Here is a 20372-nt window from a genome sequence, read left to right on the forward strand (position 1 = left end):
GTGGTTTCCTACATCCTCTCAGGCTATAGAGGTACCATCCTCTCTACAGCCGGAGAGGTGAGTGGGACTTTGAGAAAAGGAATTTAAGGCCCAGAAAGGGTAAACAACTTGCCCAAGATCACACAGCTAATTTGTAGTAGAAGTAGGGCCATGTTTGACCTGTTGGCTGCCTCCTGGTCCTTTCCCACCCCCTTTGTGGAGTGTGCCTCTCTGACACCCAAGTGTTCCTAGGCTTGTTGTGCGACCCTGGGACCTTCTCGAACCTTTCAGTCCTCAATAGCTCTGAATGTTCTGCCCTTGGGGTATCTACGGACAACGGCCAAACCCACTTCTATCACAAGGGATGCCTGGAAAGCACCCCTGCACCGGGAATCTCTTGGTCCATGTGGTTTGACAGGCTCCACCTGGACAGTGTATTCCGGTCATGTCACTGCCCAGGTGGGAGTCCCTTCCTGTTCTTCCAGTCTCTCTGGGTTCTTGGCTCCATTCCTCAGTCTCGGGCCCCCTGGGATCTCTCTGAGCCTGTCCTTCCAGAATCCCAAAGGGATCTTGGATCTCCTCCAGGCTGAGCCTTTCTTAGCCCACCTGTGCTCAGCCTTCTAGGAGATGGGGTGCACTGGTGGGCCTGCACCACCCCTCCTGGTGTGTACAGAGCCTCCTGCAGCAGTTGTAGCTTAGTCTGTGTGGGCTGCTTTTCACAAAAACACCAGACTGAGCAGGTTACAGACAAGAACCGTTTATTTCTCACAGTTCTGGAAGCTGGGAAGTCCAACAGCAAGGCACCAGCCGACTGCATGTCTGGTAAGAGTCGTCTTGTGGGTGTCCTAGTTCTTGCTGTATCCTCACTTGGTTGAAGGGGCAAGGTTACTCTTTGGTCAGGCCTCCACCCTCATGACCTACTCACCTCCCAATACCATCACCTGGGGGTTAGGATTTCAACAGAGATGCAAACATGCAGGGAAGTGTGCTGTCTGCAGAGGGCCTAGCATCTGGGCCAGGCTCACCATTGTTCTCTCTGTGCTCTGCAGCCCACTGTCTGAGCCTGGAGCACCGAGCCAGACCTCTGGGCTTCACTGTTGAGCCCACTGCTGAGAGGGCGCCCAAGACAGCCGCCTTGCTCAGGTAGGACAGCTGGGTATACGGGCAGATTCGAGTCCTGAGCCCCATCACTGGCACAGATGCTGCCCTCTCAAGCCCAAGAGCCAGAGACTCAGACCTGCACTGCTAGGGTGAGGGGTAACGCCCATATTTGAGACCCTCAGCAATAGAAAACCCTAGCACCGCCTCACCTGGTGTAAACCTCTGCTCACTCAGTAATGGCAACAGAGTCCAGGCCCTGAGGCTCCTCTTCCCCACAGCTTCCAAGGCTGGCCCCTGACCACCTCAGGGAGGGAGCCGCATGTGAGTGCTGACGGTCAGCTGCAGCCCATGGAGTTGCTGCAGGCTGCTGGCCTTGCCCAGGAACCTGCCCAAGGCTCCCACCGCCTTTCCTGCCCAGGCCAAGCCCAAGGTACAGGCCCCTCAGGGGTCCCTTTGCACATGCTAGAAAGCCTGCCTGGCTCTGTCCTCCAGGGCTCCCACCTCTCTCACCCCTTGGTCTCCTCTTCCTAAGACAGAAGCCATGTTGCAGGACAGCCGTACCCTGCTCTTTGCCTGCCCTTCCCTGCTCCAATGCGAAAGGAAAGCCTTACTGTCCTAGAGTGGGCAGAGACAGACCCCACCCTGTTGGGCTTGAGGGGCACTCACAGCACAGCGGAGGGCAGCCGCGGGTATGGTCTCTGGCAGTTCTGCAAGCCCGTCCCGCAGGGCCCTCGGGCTCCACTTTAGGCTTCAGAGCACATGTTGCTGAAGGAATAGGCTTGATCCTGGATGGTGGCTTCTAAGGCTACCAGGGCAATCATTTCTTCTCCTGTGACTCTAGCCCCATGCTCAGGACAGGGCCTGAGAATCACTGGGTGAGAGCAGACACAGGGAGCTCGGCCACAAGACCCAGTCCTCTCCCATATGCCCCATACCCCACTGTCACTCCTGCAGCTGCCTGTCAGCTTCCAGGATCCACGTCAACATTAGTTCCAAGGGAGGCCAGAGCCCTTGCATACCAGTGCTCGACAAAGATTCTGGGGAGGCTAGGCCCTAATTTCACTCTGCTTCTTTGTTCTCCCAACAGGTCTGGGCCCTGAAGCAAACCCTGAGATGGCACCAAACCTCGAGGCTACAAACAAGGACAGCCTCTAGGGGAACAGAATGAGACGCTGCTGCCAGGCCCCTCAGGACCAAATTCTGGAATAGACGGTTCCTTGTTAAGAGGCAGCCTTCACCAAGGTCACAACTTGCTGAGGTTATGCCATTAGGACTTGCCTCTGGCTCCTCAGATCCTGGGGGTGGCTATCCCCACCGTGGGACAGGGGTGCTGTGTCACTGCCAGGGAGTCTGCTCACCTGTGCACGGCCAGGGCTCCAGTAGCAGAGACTCCCTCCACCACCACCCCACCCCTGCCCAGGCCAAACTGGCCGCCTCCCTGCTTGGAGAGCGTGGCTCCAGCAGGGCAGACATGGCCTTCTCTTCAGGGGAGGTTTGGACTGACCTGCTGTCTAGCTCGGTGAGGTACCCCTGGGGAGATGTTCAAACCAGTCCTTGCTATGTGCAACCAGGAGCATGGCATGACCTGTCTCTTCTTGGCAGCAACGACAGAAAACCCATTAACATCTCACATTATATGATCCTCTGTGATACATAAACCGCTCTATTTCACTCTGTACAACTATTCAAAGTAGCAAGGGAAAGGGTCACATAGCTTTGAACGCTTTTGCAAATATGGTCAGTAACGGCCCCCAGGTCTACCTCTGGCCACCTCTGAATGTTCTCCTTGAAGAGGAAACCACCTCCAGCCTGAGGACACAGGGCTCTCAGCCCTTTTAAAACCTTCAACCTACCTGCAAGTATGTGGAGAGGGTGCTGGTGGCTGCAGGGCCCTATGTGGGTAGGGCCAGGCACATATCTTGGCGGAGCCCCTCAGAGCGCGAGGGGGCCAGGGCCATCCAGGCTGCGGAGGCTCTGGAACTGTTGGTGATGACGGTCTCTGCCCGACTCATCCAGGTGGACAGGGAGTGAGTCTGACAAAGTGTCGGGAGGGGAGCAGGGAGTCCCGGCCGGGCAGCGCCATCACTACGGCCGGTGCTGCCGGCGCTTCCGTTGCACAGCTCCACGCAGGGCCTCCAGCAGCTGCTCCTGGTTGTTGCAGATGTTGTAATGTGTCAGGCGGAGCAGCTTGTCCATGTCCTCTGGGCTGTAGGTCAATTTCGAGTAGTGGTAGGGAGAGTTGGATGAAGACAGGTTCACCTCTCCGGCCCCCTTCTCCTCAGGTGTCCGTTGGATGCCTAGTGGAGACAGGGTAGCAGGGCAGGGACAGGACATGCACAGGGGAGGTGGGGGGGGAGGGGTGCACTGTGGAGAGACAGGATGGAGGGGCTCACCAGGGGCCGAGTACTCCCGGAAGGAGGCATCCACCAGAGGGAAGTGCAGCACCGCTGGGGCATCAGGGCAGTCTGGATCAGAAAACAAGCAGCACTCCGGAGGCTGGCGCTGCTCCTCTGGGCTGGGGGAGATGGGTGGGAAAGGGATGCCCTGCTCCTGACAGAGCCGGCCCAGGAGCTGCAGTTGCTGCAGGGCAGCAGAAGTGGTGTCAGATGGCTGGGCCCCAACACTGGGCCAGTGGGGGTCAGCTGGGATGCGTGGGACCTGGACACCAACTCAGACCCCCTGGCACCGGGCCGGACTGAGGAAGGGGCTCCAACCCCTCAGCTGCGCGGGGCTAACTGCTCCCAGGTTCTGCAAAAACCTTCACCGGACCAACACAAAAACTCAGAGCAGAAGAATCCAGAGGTCTAGACTGAATGGAGGTGGCAGGTGCCACAAAGGGGCATCACCAGCTCCTTCTCCATCTGGCTTCCTGAGCAGAATAAGTCCCCCTAGTGGTAAATTCACAGGAGCCACAGTTCACAGAGTGTCACAGCCCCTCAGGGAGGCTGGACCACATACTAGACTCCAAGGCAGACATCCCCAGAGGCAGGAGCCAGGATGTCAGGCCAGGCCTAAGGCAGCACGGTCTCCCACGTCTGCCCCCGGCTCACCTGAAAGGCTCCTTGGAGGTTGTAATCCAGTGACAGGATGAGGTCCACATCCCGTGTGGGCCGCAGAAGGGGTGGGAAACTGGTGTTGATAAGGTAGCCAACATCCAGCAGGCAAAGATGGGGCTCTGCAGGTGTCAGCTGGTTGGGGTGCCCATCCAGTTTGGTGGCTGGAAAAGTTGAGGGAATGGGGTGGAAAAGCAGCTATCATTGGTGCTGAGGCCACCAGATCCCTCTGGCCTAATGCTAGTTCCTTGCTACTGGCAGAATCCGACTCTGCCCTCTGGTCCCTCTTCTCTCCCACCAAAAGTAGGCCTGTCACTTCCCAAGATGCCACAGATGGGCCCTGATCCACAAATGAGAGGAAAAAGGGTAGCTGATCCAAGCAGCCCAGTGAACTAAGCTCAAAGGAGCTTGGGGCCCACGGGTTGGAGAGTGTGGATGTCTGGACCAGGGACCCAAAGCTCAGGTGGTCATGGGCAGCCCATAGAAAGCTGGGACCAGAGAGAGAAGAGATACCTTTCCAGGTGGAGAAGTAAGGCTGTTGGAAATAGTCTTTGTGGAACTGAAGACCACGCAGGAAATTATGTGTGGCCTGGGCCAGTGGGCGCCGTGTCAGAAGGTCAGTAAAAAACTCAACAATCTTGCCGGTCCCCGTGGGAGGCTCTTCTATCTTCAGAAGAGGAACCTGCTCCTTGTCTGCTCAATTAAGAAGGGGGAAAGTAGGGCATCTTTTAGGAAATTGGGACCCCTAAACTTTTACCCCAGCTTCTGTAGACTCCCAAAGGCCTGAGAGCCACCCCCACCATCCTCCAGATCCAGCCCCTGTGGGGGCCTCTCCACTTGCTCACAAGGAGCCCAGGCACCCACCCAAATTGGCCTGATCCTGTGCCCAGCGGTCCCAGAACTGGCTGGGCTCTGAGGCCCAGTATAAGCTGTCCTGGAGGCTGGCTGCATACAGATTGCTCCAGATACCTGAGAAAGGGGACACAAGAGGAACAGAAAGGACATGAGGGGGAGAGAGCCCCCACCCAATCACAATCTGACTCTTGCCCACGGCCCATCCTAGACTGGGAAGCATCCCCATGACTGAGCTGAGGGTGGGTTTGGGGGGGGGGGGGGCTGCCATCTTCGCCAGGCCCGTTCTCCCCTCTATCTCCGCTTCCCTAACCTCCCAGGCCTCTCACCTTTCAGGAAGCAGATTCGGGACTCAGGAAGCCGCTTGGTCAGGCACCCCATGAAGAACTCAGAGCCAAAGAGCTCGGAGGGGATGAAGGCACCATACTTGGGAAAGCCAACCTCATAGGGGGAGAACTCACACCACTCTGCGAGGAGACCACACAGCTTCACTGCGGGGCTCAGAACTCCAGGACCCTCAACTACCACAGGCTTCACACCAGGGAAGCCTGGGGACCTAGAGGCTCAGGCTGGTTACAGGCACCCTGAGCATGGACCTAAAGGCCCACCCCCATCCCAAAGCCTGAGTGACTCTGGTAGGATGATTAATAATCTCTGGAAGGCATGGGACCTGGCCCAGAAGGGGAGGGTGTAACACCCATCTCCTACACACAGGCACCCTGCCAGCTGCGAGATCACACGTCTCCACTCGGAGCTACTCACCAGCAAATTCAAAGGTGGTCAGGTTCTTCTCCTTGGTGTTAAGGGCACAGTAAATGGGCAGAGGGTTCTGGCCTTGACTCAGGGCCTCTCTCTGGTCTGAGAGAGTATGGTCATGGGGCTGGTAGAAGGAGAGGATTTGAACCTAAAGTTGTGCTTTCTGGTGCCTGGGGCCTTTCCCATCTCTGCTGCCCAGGGCGGTTCCCCATCTTTGAACCATGCCCTGGCCACACACCCGCCCCCCCTGTACCTCATCGTGCAGCAGGGCCTCACTAATGAGGGCCCACAGGTTGGTGAAGCAGGGCGGGTGGCCCAGGCGGACACGCTCGGCCAGCTCCTGCCGGTACTGCTGTAGCTGGCTGGGAGCAAGCACGCCCAACTTGCTCTTGGTCACCTGTGTTTTCAGTGACTCGGTGGGCCCTGCCAGGTCCTTCTGAGACCATTCTGGGTCCTCGTAGAGGTTGGCCAAAGCCCTGGGAAAGCCAAAGCCCAGGAGGTCATCGCATACCTTGGACTCTCTATCCTAGAACAACAGACTAGCAGGTACCTTCCAATGGTCCCCCCAAGCACGTTCCTCTCTGGCACATCCTTTCTCCCAGTTAGGTCGGAGGTGCCTATGGGGTCCACAACAGCCTTACGACTGCCACCCCCAAACTCCTGCACTCAACGTGCTGCCAGCTCACCAGGTAGAGCCAGAGGCCCCTGTGATGTAGGAGATGCAATCCAAGAGACCCAGCTCCTTCAGGCCAGCCAGATGCCCATACAGGGAAACCATCGCCCGGATCCCACCACCAGTGGCCATAACAGCTACCACGGGGATCTGGAAGAGAGGATAGCCAGGTTAGTCAAGGTCTGATCAGGGCTGTAGTCTCCCAAACATCCACCCCTTTCCCTCTTATTAGGAGAAGTCATTTCCCTAGAAGGTGTCCCAAGCTGATCTGACCCCAGCAGGCTGCCCTCAGGCTACATGGCTCACTGATGAGTCAGATGGGACCCAAGTCCCAAAACCTGGACCAGACCAAAAATCAAGAAACAATGAGAAAGGGGGTGCCTGGCTGGCTCAGTCAGTTGAGAGTCTGACTTTTGGTTTCGGCTCAAGTCACGATTTCACGGTTTCATGGGTTCAAGCCCCTCCTTGGGCTCTGTGAGGACAACACAGAGCCTGCTGGGGATTCTTGCTCTCTGCCCCTCCCCCACTCACACTGTCTCCATTTCAAAATGGATGAATAAACTTAAAAAAAAAAGTGAGAAGGAAACCTAGCCCAATGGGGCAGCTTATAAGGTCCAGGTGCCTCATGCAATGCTCTGCATTTGATGGCATCAGGCTGCCAAGAACATCAAGTGAGAGGAAGGCACAGCAGGGCAGGTAGGTAAGAGGCAGGGTCAAGCTCCGGTCTGGTTAGGAAACAGTCAGCTCTGGGCTCGAGGAAGACTGAGGATGCCCATCCAAGGCAGCCCAGCCCACAGACCTCATCTTCCTGTAAGTCTTCATCCAGTTGCAGGACCTGCTTCAGGGCCTTGGCCACCACCTGCTTCCTCTTGCTCAGAAAGGCCTGCTCCTCGGCACAGGGCCCGCAGCCTAGCCGCACAGCCAGCTCCCTGGGTCTGGGTGGGAAGGAAGGAACCATCAGGCAGCTCCCGGCCTCATTACAGAAAAGGAAGCCGGGTCTGCCTCACCTGAGAAGCCCACTTCTCAATCTCTCTCTCCTCTCCCCAAACCACACTCCTGCCCATGTCTGGACAGAAGCGTGACATGTGTGGGTATGATGGAGAGAAGGTGCACCTAGACCCAGGTGGGGACACTTGGGGAATGCAAGAAAATGGATTCCCACAACTATAAATGCTGGTGCCTAAAAAGGCCCCCGGGTGGGACCCACCACCACAGATCTACTTCCACCTCTCAGCTTCTCTCCATTACCCACCCAAAAATGACTCCAGCGGAGACAAGAAACAGTGTTCCCACCTCTTCGTGGCTAGTCTTCCAGGCATGTGAAGAAGGGCCAGGATGGGTGACTTCTCTTGTCTCATGAAGATTATTAGCTACGGTCCACCCACAATCGCCACCACCCAAAGGGAGCATGATTTCTCTCTTGTGGCTTCCTGGCCCTCTGTGTGCCTCAAGTTCAAGTGCAGGTGCCTGCCTGCTCTCCCCCACGCCCTCTCCCCGGGACTAGCCAGCTCTCACCCGTCTTCTTTTCTCAGCTCCACCCTCATCAGGGGTTCCTAAAAACCATGAACACTTCAGTCACAAAAGTTGGCCACCATGTTCCTCTCATCCTGGCCTGAGCCACACCCTATGATGCTCCCATGCTCCCTCCGGCCTCCGGCCATCTCCACAGGGACAAGGTCTGAGGCTTCAAAGCAGCTCTGCTCAGAGGACCCCTCTCTCCTCAGAACCTGGCTCAGCACTTGTACAGGGCATGACCCTAAGACTGAAGCTCCTACCACCGCAGGCCCCCTATAAGGCATGGGGCCCAGCCCTGCCTACGCTTCTGGCATTCTTCCTCCGGGTGATCAAGTACCTGGGACGTAGGGAAGACAAGCCTCACCACCTGCCCAGAGGGCAAGGCCCTCAGGGGCACCTTCAGGTGCTCTTGGGGGGTATCCTGTAGGAAGGATGAAAGAAAACCTAAGAATCACTTCTGTTCCAGCAGCGATCTCACCCATTGCCCCAGGGAGTGACAAGCAGCAGCAGGAAGAGGGACAAGAGGCCAACCTCGACCCCATACTCTTCCCAGTGTGCCTGATTCTGCCAGGGAGTGAGGGGGTGAGGGGCTCAGCATGAGCAGAAGGACCGGCTAGAAGAAAAAGGGAGAAAGACTCTGCAGGCCCCACCTCAGCAGCACACTACCTGCAGATGAATATCCAGCTCCTGCTCCCAGCAGGCCGGGCAATGGAAGCAGAAGGAGCCAGCACCCACAGCGGCCTCCTGCGGACCCTCACAGGACCCAGGAACCATGAGCTGAACTCTTCCCCCGGACTCTGGAAATAGGAACCAGAGCAGAGGGGCTGGGAATAAGATCCTGGCCCACAAAGGCCCAAGAATGTCTTGCATAAGGGGCCTGAAGGGTACTTTCCCCCCACCCCGAGGAGGAGGACTGGCACAGGCCAAGGCTCAGAGATGGAGCCCCCATCACAGCCTCTCCAAGGACTAAGGAGACACAGGTCCTGGGGAGCCCCAGCATGGATTTGCCCCTAATCTCTACCACTGCCTATGAAAGTCTAGGGCAGCTAATGTAAGGTCCCTTCTAAGATCCCCATAGAAAGAGGAAGACAAGGGGCACCTGGGTGGCTCAGTTGGTTAAGCATCCAACTCCGGCTCCAGTCATGATCTCACAGTTCATGAGTTCAAGCCCCAAGTCAGACTCTGTGAGAACAGCTCTGAGCCTGGAGCCTGCTTCAGATTCTGTTTCCGTCTCCCTCTGCCCCTCCCCCACTGGCACACTGTCTCTTTCTCAAATATAAATAAACATTAAAAAATTAAAAAGAGGGGCGCCTGGGTGGCGCAGTCGGTTAAGCGTCCGACTTCAGCCAGGTCACGATCTTGCGGTCCGGGAGTTCGAGCCCCGCGTCAGGCTCTGGGCTGATGGCTCAGAGCCTGGAGCCTGTTTCCGATTCTGTGTCTCCCTCTCTCTCTGCCCCTCCCCTGTTCATGCTCTGTCTCTCTCTGTCCCAAAAATAAATAAACGTTGAAAAAAAAAAAATTAAAAAGAAAAAAAAGAAAGAGGAGGACAAGGGCAGAGGGCTGGGGGTTATCTTGGTAGGTGGGAGACTTACCCTTCCGGTCCCCTGCCTCCTCCAGTCGAACATGCAAGCAAGAGAGCTCCCGGGCCTGAGTCATTAAAAAAGCCCCTCAGACTTGAACCCCTGCCCTGTTAGAGGCCCCCACCTCCCAATACCCTAGTTTTGGTCCTCAGCACTTTATTACCTTGGCCCTGAGTCACCAACCATTTGCCTGAGGTTGTATCCTCTTAAGGAACCAAAATCCCAGGGACCCCCCCCAACTCAGTTCTACCCATGAATCTCCAAGGGAAGCCCAAGCTTCAGGGAGGGGGATAGCAGATGGCATGAGGGAGGAGCTTCGACTTACCACCAGAATGCCATTGGTGACAAGCTGCTCAGCACAGTCTGTCCTGAAAAGGGCACCAGTGACCCTCAGTGCAAGCCCAGGCTCCCAGGTTCTCACCCCTCAAAGGGCCACGGCATTCCTCTACCACCACTGGATGTCTCAGAGGGAAGGGTGTCAGTTCTGGGCACGCTCTGGGTGCACTGGACTCTGCCCTTCCCCAAAAGAAGCACTCCCACCCAAGAAGTGCCCAGTGGCCCCTGACTCACAGTCTCTGTAGCCGAAATTCAACTTCTAGCCGCTCCTCACCCTGGAGAGAGGAAGAAAACAAAGTTAGAGAGGTTGAGGACTGTGAGTGTAGATTTCAACACACATGCCAAGTGGGGCTGCTGGGGCCTGAGAGGTGGTGAGAGCCAATGTCCAACTCCACCCTGCTCTGTCCACTTTCTCTGGGTAGCTCCCAAAAGCTGCCCTTGGTTGAGGGGCCAAGAAAGAGGGTGAAGGATGGGATTATTCCTGTGGACAGCAACTCCTGGCTGACAGTAACCTCTGGATGCCACGGAAGCCTGGGCCACTCACTGGAAAAGAGGGCCATGTACGCAGCTCCCCTGCAAAGGATCTCCCCTCCCTGGGCTGAGGCTTTCCACTGCCCTGGGCACAGCCTTGCCTGAGCGCTCAGTGAGAAGCTCTCTCTGCGGAACTCCCCAGCTCGCAAAGTCCCCACGTCAAATAGCACCGACAACACGGGGTCATCATTGGTCAGGAGGTCCTGGTCAAAGACTTGCAGCTGCACCACATTCTGGAAGGGAACAGAGTAAGGGGCTGCAGGAAGGAGGAGTGGGATAGGAAGGTGAGTGGGGCCATGGCAGAAAGCAAGGGCTGGCAGGGACAACGGGCAGGGCAGGGGCTGACACCTGGCCCACCTTGAGCTGGCTGTGGATTCGAAAGCGAAAGCTCTGATTCCAGATGGGGTTTCTGCTGTTCTTGACCGTGCGTGTCTGCAGCCTATGGCTAGAGGCCGTGGGCAGCCACAGACTCACATAGCAGTCAGAGGGGGTTACTGCAGGAAGAAGGGACAAGTGCCTGCTGACAGCCAAGAGCCTTACCCAGCCCAGCTTCCCAGAGTCCATGACCTTCCATTATAGGCAGCCCTGGGAGGCCTGAAGACCCTCAGAATGGGACTGAGTCGGGAGGCAGGAAGAGCAAGAAGCTGAGGCACAATCCCACATTCCACCCAGCACCTCCTCTCGGCACCCTCTCCAGGACCCTTGCATGCCCAGCCCTACTTGTATCTCTTCCCACTGCCCTGTCCCAGTCTGAATCCAGTTCCAGAACCACTGTCCTCCCTGGGCCCAGCACTCACCTAGGTCCTTCGAGGGCAGGCCACAGGCCTGCAAGACACGAATGGTGAGCAGGCAGGTCCCAGGCACCTTTGCCTGCAGAGGAGGGACAGGTCAGGCTTGCTGCAGGCTGCTGGGCCCAAAGCCAACAAGGACCAAAGAAGAGGCCAGAGTACCCCCTCCAGGACTAATTCTGAACCAAAGGGATCAGCCCTTCCCAGCCACATGGCTGCCCTCCACCCATCAGAGCTCTAAATGGAAAGGAGGCTATGGTATCTACTGATGATGCCTGCCAACACTTACACAACACTCTGGGCCGGCGCTGGCCCAAGGGCTTTATGTACATTAACTTCTTTAATCACACAACTATGCTGTGTGTAGGGACTAATTATGACCAATCCCACAAGGAAACTGAAGCACAGAAAGACAGAAAGCCTACATAGTCACTGGCCTGAGGTCCAGGGCCAAGACTGCACCAGGACGGCTCGACTCATGCTCTCTACCCCACAGCTTGCTTGCTTCTAGCTACGGTTTAGTGTCTTTTAAATCTTTCCACCCCATATTTCCAGCTACCCCTTGCTAAGCTGCCTTGAGGCGGTCTTAGTTGGCAGGAGGCCCGTGATGGGGCGGGCAGGGGGGAGGGGGAAACAGCAGAATATAAGGCTACAGAGGGAGGGGAAGAGGCATGTCAGGACCCAGCCTGGCCATGGGCCCTTTGGTGGGGCTGCTCCCCTGGTTGAGCAGCTTAAACGGAGGCATGTTCTGGTTAAGCAAACCCTGTATCTGGAGAGGTAGAAGTGAGGAACACAGAGTTGGTTTTCAGCCTCTCCACCCCTGGCCAGGACTCAATTCTGGAAATGGGCTCTCTGCTTGACTATGAACAGCAGTTAGCAACTCAGACCACACACAGGTTTTCAAGTCCTCCAGGTGCTACAGGTCAGGCTAAACAGGACCCCCAAGCAGGTCCATCCAAACCCACAATCATGAGTCTAGGGATATAAACCATGGCAAGTGTGCCAGGAAAGCCTGTGCCAACTAATCCTGGCCTTCAGCCCTGCCTCAGAAGGGTCTTGATGGATGGAGTTGAAGGGCAGAGCCAGGGAAGCTCATCTGTCAGTGTCTGCCCTGGGGCCCCCACCCTCCAAGCAACTGAGTCAAGAGCACCCGAGCAGCCACTTCCTTCTGGGACCCCAGGACAGTAGCCCAAATCCATGGCCCTGAGAACTCTGCCTGGAGCCCATCTCTAGGGCAGGAAGAACTCAGGATGACCCTTATCCCAAGACCCGGCCCGTTCCCTGGCTTCTGCTCACCACCCTGGACCAAGTCTGGCAAACTCCCCTCTCTACACCTGTGGAAACCCACAGCTCCTCTTAAGAATCAGCATTAACCAGACCCCAGAGGGAACAAAGGTCAGCCTGGGGACCCAGGGCCCCAGCAGGTCTTACCAGAGCCATGAGACAGACAGTCCTCAAGAGCCACAAATGACAGGCAGTGGGTGCAGGACCGAAGACTGTCGGCTTTTTAACGCAGAGCCAACAATGTGCCAGTTGGCCCCAAGCTCCTCCCTGGTCCCTCCCAACCGCCTCCGCTCCACCCAAGCCTCACACTCACTCCAGGACAAGCCACCTATCAAGGAAATGAGGAACCTTAAACCTACATGGCCCCTGTAATGGGGGCCTACCACCCATGAAGACCCATTCCCCTCTAGGCGTTACCATCAGCACCTACCCCACCCAACCCTGCTCTTGTGCCTGGACCTAGAAGGCCCACTGACATCTGGAAAGCAGGGAGTGGACCCAGGGCAGCACCAAGTGGATAAGCCTTGTCCCCTGTCACAGGGTCTTTCACAACCTCCGGTGCCTGTAGGACAGGAATGCCCAGCCCTGACTGAAGCACTTGGCTAATGTGAAGCCGGTGCCCCAGGTCCATCACCGCCTGGCAGGGGCGAGGTTTGTTTCACGAAAAGAGCCCTCCCAAGCCCCGTGCCTGGCTGCCTCCACCCTCGGCGCCGGGTGGCTAGGATGATGAGGCCTCTGAGTGGCTCTCCGGGAAAGGGGCTCTTCCAGGTCTGGGTTGGTGCAGGGAGGGAGGGAGTCTGAGTGTGTGGAGACCCTGAGGCGGGGATGGGCAGGGGTTTCTGTCCCCTCCTACCTATGCTTGTTGTGGAAGAAACAGGGGTGACCCTCGGCACCAGACCCCACCAGCTTCCCTGGAGGTGGAGGAGAGCAAACAAGGCCAGAGCAAAGCTAGGCACAGCTTTAGAGGCCGACACAGGGAGGTCTGCACCAGAGTTAAAATGAGACCCGCTTGCCCTGAGAGGGGCTGCAGTGGCTATCATGGGAGTTGGCAGCAGAGGTCCTCAGTCCCAAGCCTGGACCCAGGCCTCGCCCCCAATCAGGGTCACCTTGAAATGTTTACCTGAACCTTCCAGCCCTCACCAGACCACAGAAGGCAACTTCAAGAGGGAGTCTCAGCACACATGAATCAAAGCCACCTTTTATTGAACACTTCTTCTGTGCCAACCCCTTATGGTCCTTAAAGATCTCTCTCCAAGCCTCACAACACCCCAAGGGGTAGGACCCATCATTGTCTCTGTTTTACAGACAGGACACCAATGCTCCAAGGTGGTAAGTCGCCCACGGTGCTGGTAAGAGGCTGCACCAGAAGTCCCACTCCTCCTCCAGTACAGGCAGCTGCCTCACCTGTGTGGTAACTTCCTGGGAGCTCACACCCAGACCTGCCTGGCACCTCCTGGACCTCCAGATCACCTCCCCAAATCCTCCAATGCAGATTCCAAGCTGAGCTGGGCCAGGAGTCAGCAGACTCTGACTCCAGTTTGCCTCTGGAAGCGACTTGGCCTGGGAGGGACACGACCTTTTCCACCACTTGTCGTTGGCAACGTTCACCAGGGTTCCATCAGTCGAGGCCTGAGGCCTTAGTGAGGGAGTCAAGCAGCTGGAAGTAACTGTACTTAAGGTCATACTCCATGTCATACCAGTAGTTCACTGTGGGGAGAATGGAGACCTCAGCATGAAGGTCCCCCTCCAAACCTACTGCCTCCCAAACCCATCCCCCAGCAGCTCTACTGGGCAGCTCCTCACCAGCAATGCAGCCATGGGACTGCTGGACGTGGTGGAACCACAGGGCCGGCAGATAGAGCATCTCACCGGCCTGTACGGTGCAGCAAAGGGCCCGGGCCTGACCGTAACTGGGGTACCGGGCCAGATCTGGAGCCAATGGGTCCAGTGGGATCCAGGGTACCTGGGGATACAGTGGATGCCAGGGAACAGTCCCAAAGCCCCCGGCCCTCCAGCTCTGTCCCTTCGAAAGGTAAACACCATGAGCTCTGCCCTGTTCAGCACTGGGAAGGCCCAGACTTAGGGATTTTTCAGACTAAGGTGCCACCTCTCCAGCTCTTTTGTGCCTTCTCAGAGACACGGTTCCTACCCTTCTCCCTCCCCAGGTCCCAGGAACAAGGCAGATACCTTCTCCATGGCCTCTTCATCCACCACGTTAAAGGAGCCCTCTTCAGTGAGGTGGTAGGTTGCTGGTGTGTATAGCTCTGAAACCAGAAGGAGAAAGGTACAGGGACACTCAAGTGGCCTGCAGCTTGCCAGTTCCTCCCCTTTGTTCCCTGAGTGCAGTGGAAACACTGTGCCCACACCTCCGGCCTGGCACACCAGCCTGCCCGGGGCCCTTGTTGCCCTCCCTCTACTTTGGGCCACCTGTCCCCCAGCCCCTGAGGGCTGAGTCCCCTACCATAGGGGATGAAGGGCCGGTCACTGGGTGGATGTAGCAGGAAGTGTTTCTCTCCAGAGACCACGCAGTAGAGGTTCTCATAGTGGTCCTTATGTACTGCCAATACAAAGAAGGCCCAGTGGGCAAGGTTATGAGGGGCAGGACACAGGAGGGGACAAATGGCCACAAGACAGATGTGACAGGTGGTGTAACAGAAGATCACACAAAGTCAAAGCTGGCTTGAGGGGATGCCAAGGAGTCAGGCAGAATTCCATCAGGGACTTGACATTTGCTTGACATTCATCTCTACCAAGGGGGGAATCCAAGCAAACAGTTTTCCTGAGTTTACCCCGACCTAGCTGCCCTTCAGGAGAGCTTTCTGGAGACCTAGAAGAAACAGTCTCCTCCACGCCCCACTGCCATGGGGACCCTCCCCAATCTGAGCTATCAGGAGGCGCTCTGTTACACCCAAACCCCAGAACCCCAGAATAAATCTTAGAAAACAGTCAAACTTCCGTCCAGACCCAACCTTCCACTCTTGACCTCCTCTTCCCTCCTCCCCCACCTCTGTATTCCCCTGATACCTACAGGATGTCACTGCAGCCACATCCCCCAGCCAGAAGTTTACAGCATCAGGCATCTTCCCTGCAGGTCAGAGGTAAGAGATCAAGTCAAAAGGGACCATCCTCGAAGGCCAGGCTGGGAATAACCACCATACAGTGATGCTGGACCAGAACCTTGGGGGAACCAGGGAGCTCACAGGGAGAGAACAGAGAGAAGGGGCAGAGGAGGGCCAGCTCCAGAAGGAGCCTCCTGCCCTGTGGGAGAAGAAGGGTGACAATGTCCAGTAGTTCAATGCAAAGTCATGGCCTGGAGGTGCGCCTGCGTGGCTGTCAGTTAAGTATCCAATTCTTGGTTTCGGCTCAGGCCATGATCTTGGAGTTTCATGAGTTCAAGCCGCGTGTGGGCCTCTGCACTGGCTGTGGATCCTGCTTGGGATTCTCACTCTCTTCCTCTCTCTCTCTCTGCCCCTCCCCCACTCATGCTGTCTCTCTCTCTCTCTCTCTCTCTCAAAACAAATAAATAAATTAAAAACAAAAACAAAAACAAAGTTGTGGCCTAGAGACTTGAGCATTTAGTGCATAGCACCTGAACCTGAGGGGCCAAGAGTATGGGCCAAGTCATCACCAAAGGAAGAAGCAGCAAGCAGGGCTGACTCCTGCTTGTCCTTCCCATTTCTTCCCTACCCAGCCCCTGCCTCCACTCACCCAGTGCCTCGGAGGCCCAGGGCACGTGGGACTCTAGATCAGGCAGTAGCTGGGGCAGCTCGGTAAGCAGGTTGGAGCACTGCTTCTGCACGTAGAGGACTCCTGGGTGCTGGGTCTGGCCCTCTAGCACATCCAGCACGTAGCTCAGGGGCAGGCGACGCTCAGCAGGCATCATAAAGCGATCCCCTCGTACAGCATCCGCATAACCATCAGGGGTCACAGCCACACTCACCTCTATGGAGCCCACTGTGGCTCTGGAGGAAAGGACTTTCAGCCCATGTCCAAATACCACAAAGTATCACCCAACATCCCCCCAGGGACAGCCCCCACCTGAGATATGGGAAGGACCACTTCTGCAAAGCTGGCCAGTGCTGCAGGGCGTTGCGGATGATGCAAGGCCTATTGGGGCAGACCCAGTCCCGATAGAAGTGGAGTGGAGTGGGGGGCTCATCCAGGTAAGGCACAGCAAGAGGCACACTGAGCTCTGAGAGAAAGAAGGGGTGGGGGTAGGGTGGGGTTATGAACCCAACAGCACCCAGTTGCTGCCCCAATGCCTGTGTAGAAGATGCCCTCCCTGGGCAAGACACACTACTATCCCTGGATAATGCCCACTGATGACCAAGGGACCCTGGACAACCAGGAACTGAAAATTGAGGAGAGCATTTAAGGCAGAAAGCATGAAGCACCCACAAACACACCAGGATGGACCAGGGGATGGTGCTCAGCCCACAACCCACACCCTCCTTGGGACCATGTCCAGCCCTATACAGTGAACCCCACAGCTTTCCCACTCTGCAGTGTCTAACCTCATGGCATCCATTAGGAAAGGGAAACATGGAGGCAGTACATAGAACTCCAGAATGAGTGGTGCTGAGGCCCCAAGGCCACAGGCTGGTATGGGTGAGTCAGGCTCTGGAAAGCACCCTCCAACAGTGATACTTACCAAGCTCTAGAATGTACTCAGTACTTGGTTTAGCCAATGCAGAGTATCAAGGGATGATCCTATTGTCATCTCAAGAAGATTACAACCTAACTGTGAAAACAAGATGCTACAGGAAACCATAGGAGGAAAAGTAAGGGCTGAACTGTGTTTTTGATCTTCCTGAACAGCATCACCATCCTCAGGAGATCCAAGGCTACCATGTACATTTATAGTTGTGCAGTGTGCCATCTGCACAGATGTCTATAGTGGCCCTGTATCACTTCTCACAAATCTATTCTTTTTGGCTCTTCCTTCTCCCTCACTTCTGTCCACCCCTATGGATTATCTCTAAGTCCTATTGATTCTACCAACCACCCCCTCCTTCTTTCCTCTGCTGGTATCCATATTCAAATAACCTCCTTTGGGCCCTCAAATGTCACTTCAGTGAGGTTTCCTTCCCTGGCCACCCTTTTAAACTGTAACCTGTCCCCAACAATCCTACCCTTCTTCCTTTTTTCCTTCTTTCATTCATCACCACCTAACATACTATATATCTCACTTATCCAAATTGTTTATTGATCTCTCTTGCTACAATAGAATGTAAGCTCTATGAGGGTAAGGATGCAAATCTTGTTCATTGGTATACCCCCCAAGGACCTAGAATAGTCTCTAACACACAGCAGGTGCTCAACAAATACTGGCTTAATGGTTGAAAGAAAGTCTCCAACATCTCCTGACTGGCTGATTGCTGCAGTGAACTAACTCGTTTCCTTGGGGTTTCATTCCACTCCCTCTCAAAGCATCCCTCACCCTGGCCCCCATCATCTTCCTAAAATACAATCTCATCTTGTCATAGCCCTAGTTAAAAAAAAAAAAAAATCCTTTGATGGCTTACCACTACTCCTTACAAATTATAATGTGCCTTGGCATGCATTCAAGGTGATACATGATCAGGCCCAACCTACTTTTCCAGTCTGGTTTCCTCCTGTCTGGTGCCTGCCCCTTACCACACTCTCTACTCAGGTGGTGCCAAACTTTGTTCCTACTTCTCCCACAAACGGGAATGCCTTTCTCCTGGCATCTATAAAGGGTACACAGGGCTTTGCTTTGTTTGTTTCATCCTTGAGATCTAGCCTGAATGTCTTGGCCCCAGTGGGCAGCCACTGCACTAATTTTCACCTCTGAGGTCTCCATGCCAGTCATCTTTGCATTGCATTCAGTTGAAAAGTAAATGTCTTCAGCTCAAAAATTAGAACTGGGTGGGAAGACCCTGGTAGGCCCAAGAAAACGGAAAAGGGAAGAGCTGGAACATGTGCTTGCTTCACTGGCCAGAGAGGTAAGATGGTACCTGCCAAGCAGATAAGGGAGCAAGGGAGAGCAAACTGGCAAAGGGCCTTCCCAGTCATGCCAGTCCATCAAAGCAGTCATCTTGGGAGGGTGATTTGGGGCTCAATAAATCTATTATTCTCACTGGAATTCTTTTTTTTTCCCACTGGAATTCTTAAAATGCGTGGAAACTACCTTTCTTTTCACCGTTTGTATTTCCTGCTTACTGAATTTTTACTGCCTCACCAATTAAAAGACTTCCTGTAGATAATGACTACTGCTCCCTTCTGAGGCTTTGATGTGAGAGAATTTCAAAAGGGATTCAAACAATTCCTTTGGCCCAACAATTCTTCTGCTAGAAATTTAACCATCAAAAATAAAAATATTCACACATGCGCAGAATGACTGCTCCAGGCACACTGGCATGTTCCAGGTTCACTGTTCCATGAACACACCAGGCACACTCCTACCTCAGGGCATTTGCCCCAGTGCCCTCAACCTGCAATGCTCTTCTCTCAGATGTCTGTACAGCTCACTCCCTTTCTACAAGCCTGTGCGTGAATGTGGCTTTATCAAGGCAGCCTCCCTACCCTGACCATCTTATTTCAACCTATATCCTCCACTCAACCCCTGGCCTGAGACCTCTTATTCTGCTTTTTTTCCCCCACAACACTTATCTTCTAAACCATTTCTTCTACTATATAATTTACTCATTACTCATTTAGTGTGACTAGGGTTAAGGATCTGTCTCCTCACTTGGAATGTAAGGTATGGGAGGGCAGAAATTTTATTCACTGATGTATCCTAAACACATTGATCAGAGCCTCACACATTGAGGTGCTTAGTATTGAGGTGCTCCTAGTATTTGTTCCAACACTAGCAAAAAGACAGACTGTAAATGACCTAAATGTCTATCAGTAATAGGCTGATTCAGTAAATTACCCCAAGTACACAAGATGAAAAAGATTGCGGAAGAAGGATATAGGGTGGTCTTCAAGATACATAATAGTGCAAAAAAGTGTTTAGCAGACTAACAGTTGTAAACAGAAGGGTAATATAAATAGTGCTGCGTGTGTGTATGTGTAGATATAAACATTATTTCTGGAAGGATTCAAACTGGGGCCCCGAATGGGAGGGGTGCTTACTTCACATTATAAATCCGTTGCTTTTTAAACCTTGTGCCCGTGTTGTTAATTAATGGCAAAACAAAAAAACAAAAAAAAAAAAAAAAAAAACGGAAGAGAGGGAAAGAGCAAAATAAAAACCAACCAGGGGAAGAGCCAGTGATTACTTGTACAGCTGCCCACAATTTTCCCAAAGCTCTGCACCACCTTGGAGAAGTATGTTCCTGAATAAAGCGTTCCAGCTGGGGTTCTGAAAGGGAACACCTGACCACCTCAAGACGTCACAACAGGCAACAGAAGGCTGCCCCATTATTCCGGGCGGGTTGACCGTGGGAAATACACCAGGGTGAAGACTGGCCCAAACCTTGGGAGTAGAATCAAGACACACCAGGAAGCCACGAGGACCTGCGAACACCGGAACAGGGGAGCTGAGGCCCCAGCACGGGGGTAGGAGCGAGGTTGGGGCAGACGAGTGATCCCAGTGGGGCCAGCAACGAGTTAGGTGCACGAGCGTCTGCGCTCCTTGAAAACACGAACTAGGGGGAAATGTGGTGTCGGCGGCCCAGGAGGGCCAGGGCGCACCCGACTCCGGACTCTGCTTCCCCACATGCCCAAGGTCCCGCCCACGTCCTGAGGCAGCCCGGCGGTGGACGCAAGACGGTCGCAGTCTCTGCGCGAACCCACTCACCCCTGGCGGCGGCCGGGAATTCTCGTAACTCCCTCCGCACCGCGTCCAAAGCCGCCTCCGCCATGACGCCGCCGCCGCTCTGCGGCCACGCGCTCTCCCCTTGAGACCCCGCCCCGCCGCGCCCCGCCCCCCGCCCCCCGCCGCGGAGCCTCGCGG

At 55.1% G+C, this 20372-nt stretch overlaps 2 protein-coding genes across 5 annotated transcripts in view; one reads left to right on the forward strand and one right to left on the reverse strand.

Moving 5' to 3' along the window:
• The window catches only part of SPTBN5 (spectrin beta, non-erythrocytic 5), a 46781-nt gene extending 45133 nt beyond the window's left edge, over nt 1-1648 (forward strand). The window contains exons 65-67 of the mRNA XM_053224147.1: nt 751-801; nt 1029-1122; nt 1359-1648. Coding sequence (XP_053080122.1) covers nt 751-801; nt 1029-1122; nt 1359-1611 — 398 coding nt within the window. The 3' untranslated portion in view covers nt 1612-1648. The remainder of the gene's footprint in view (nt 1-750; nt 802-1028; nt 1123-1358) is intronic.
• LOC106968514 (bifunctional peptidase and (3S)-lysyl hydroxylase JMJD7) lies at nt 281-20345 on the reverse strand. 4 transcript variants are annotated; one of them, XM_027067000.2, is made up of 26 exons: nt 20217-20345; nt 16487-16640; nt 16157-16410; nt 15477-15533; nt 14910-15005; nt 14636-14712; nt 11174-11246; nt 10734-10870; nt 10478-10609; nt 10080-10120; nt 9835-9877; nt 9522-9576; nt 8596-8726; nt 8267-8350; nt 7930-7967; nt 7214-7349; nt 6428-6564; nt 5995-6217; nt 5748-5865; nt 5315-5452; nt 4998-5102; nt 4647-4826; nt 4131-4297; nt 3474-3660; nt 2883-3377; nt 281-296 (listed from the first exon to the last, which is right to left on the reverse strand). In XM_027067000.2, exons 1-25 carry the CDS (start codon nt 20278-20280, stop codon nt 3166-3168), a joined length of 3039 nt encoding a protein of 1012 aa, XP_026922801.2. In that variant the 5' UTR covers nt 20281-20345; the 3' UTR covers nt 281-296; nt 2883-3165. The 4 variants fall into 4 exon arrangements, with proteins under 4 accessions (XP_026922801.2, XP_053080120.1, XP_026922799.1 ...); XM_053224145.1 differs by lacking the exons at nt 14636-14712; nt 14910-15005; nt 15477-15533; ... (1 more) ...; nt 16487-16640; nt 20217-20345 and adding an exon at nt 12596-13996; XM_027066998.2 differs by lacking the exons at nt 281-296; nt 14636-14712; nt 14910-15005; ... (2 more) ...; nt 16487-16640; nt 20217-20345 and adding an exon at nt 12596-13996 and having other exon boundaries at nt 2724-3377.
• Between the last annotated feature and the right edge of the window lie 27 nt (nt 20346-20372).

Source organism: Acinonyx jubatus, chromosome B3 (genome assembly GCF_027475565.1).
Source record: "Acinonyx jubatus isolate Ajub_Pintada_27869175 chromosome B3, VMU_Ajub_asm_v1.0, whole genome shotgun sequence".
Classification (NCBI taxonomy): domain Eukaryota; kingdom Metazoa; phylum Chordata; class Mammalia; order Carnivora; family Felidae; genus Acinonyx; species Acinonyx jubatus.

Coding starts and splice junctions, on each gene's coding strand:
- LOC106968514 (XM_027067000.2), bottom strand. CDS start 20,280: ATGGCGGAGGCGGCTTTGGACGCGGTGCGGAGGGAGTTACGAGAATTC. Junction 15,534..16,156: donor CTGGGCCTCCGAGGCACTGG/GTGAGTGGAGGC, acceptor TCTGACCTGCAG/GGAAGATGCCTGATGCTGTA. Junction 8,727..9,521: donor GGAGGCAGGGGACCGGAAGG/GTAAGTCTCCCA, acceptor TCCTATTTCCAG/AGTCCGGGGGAAGAGTTCAG.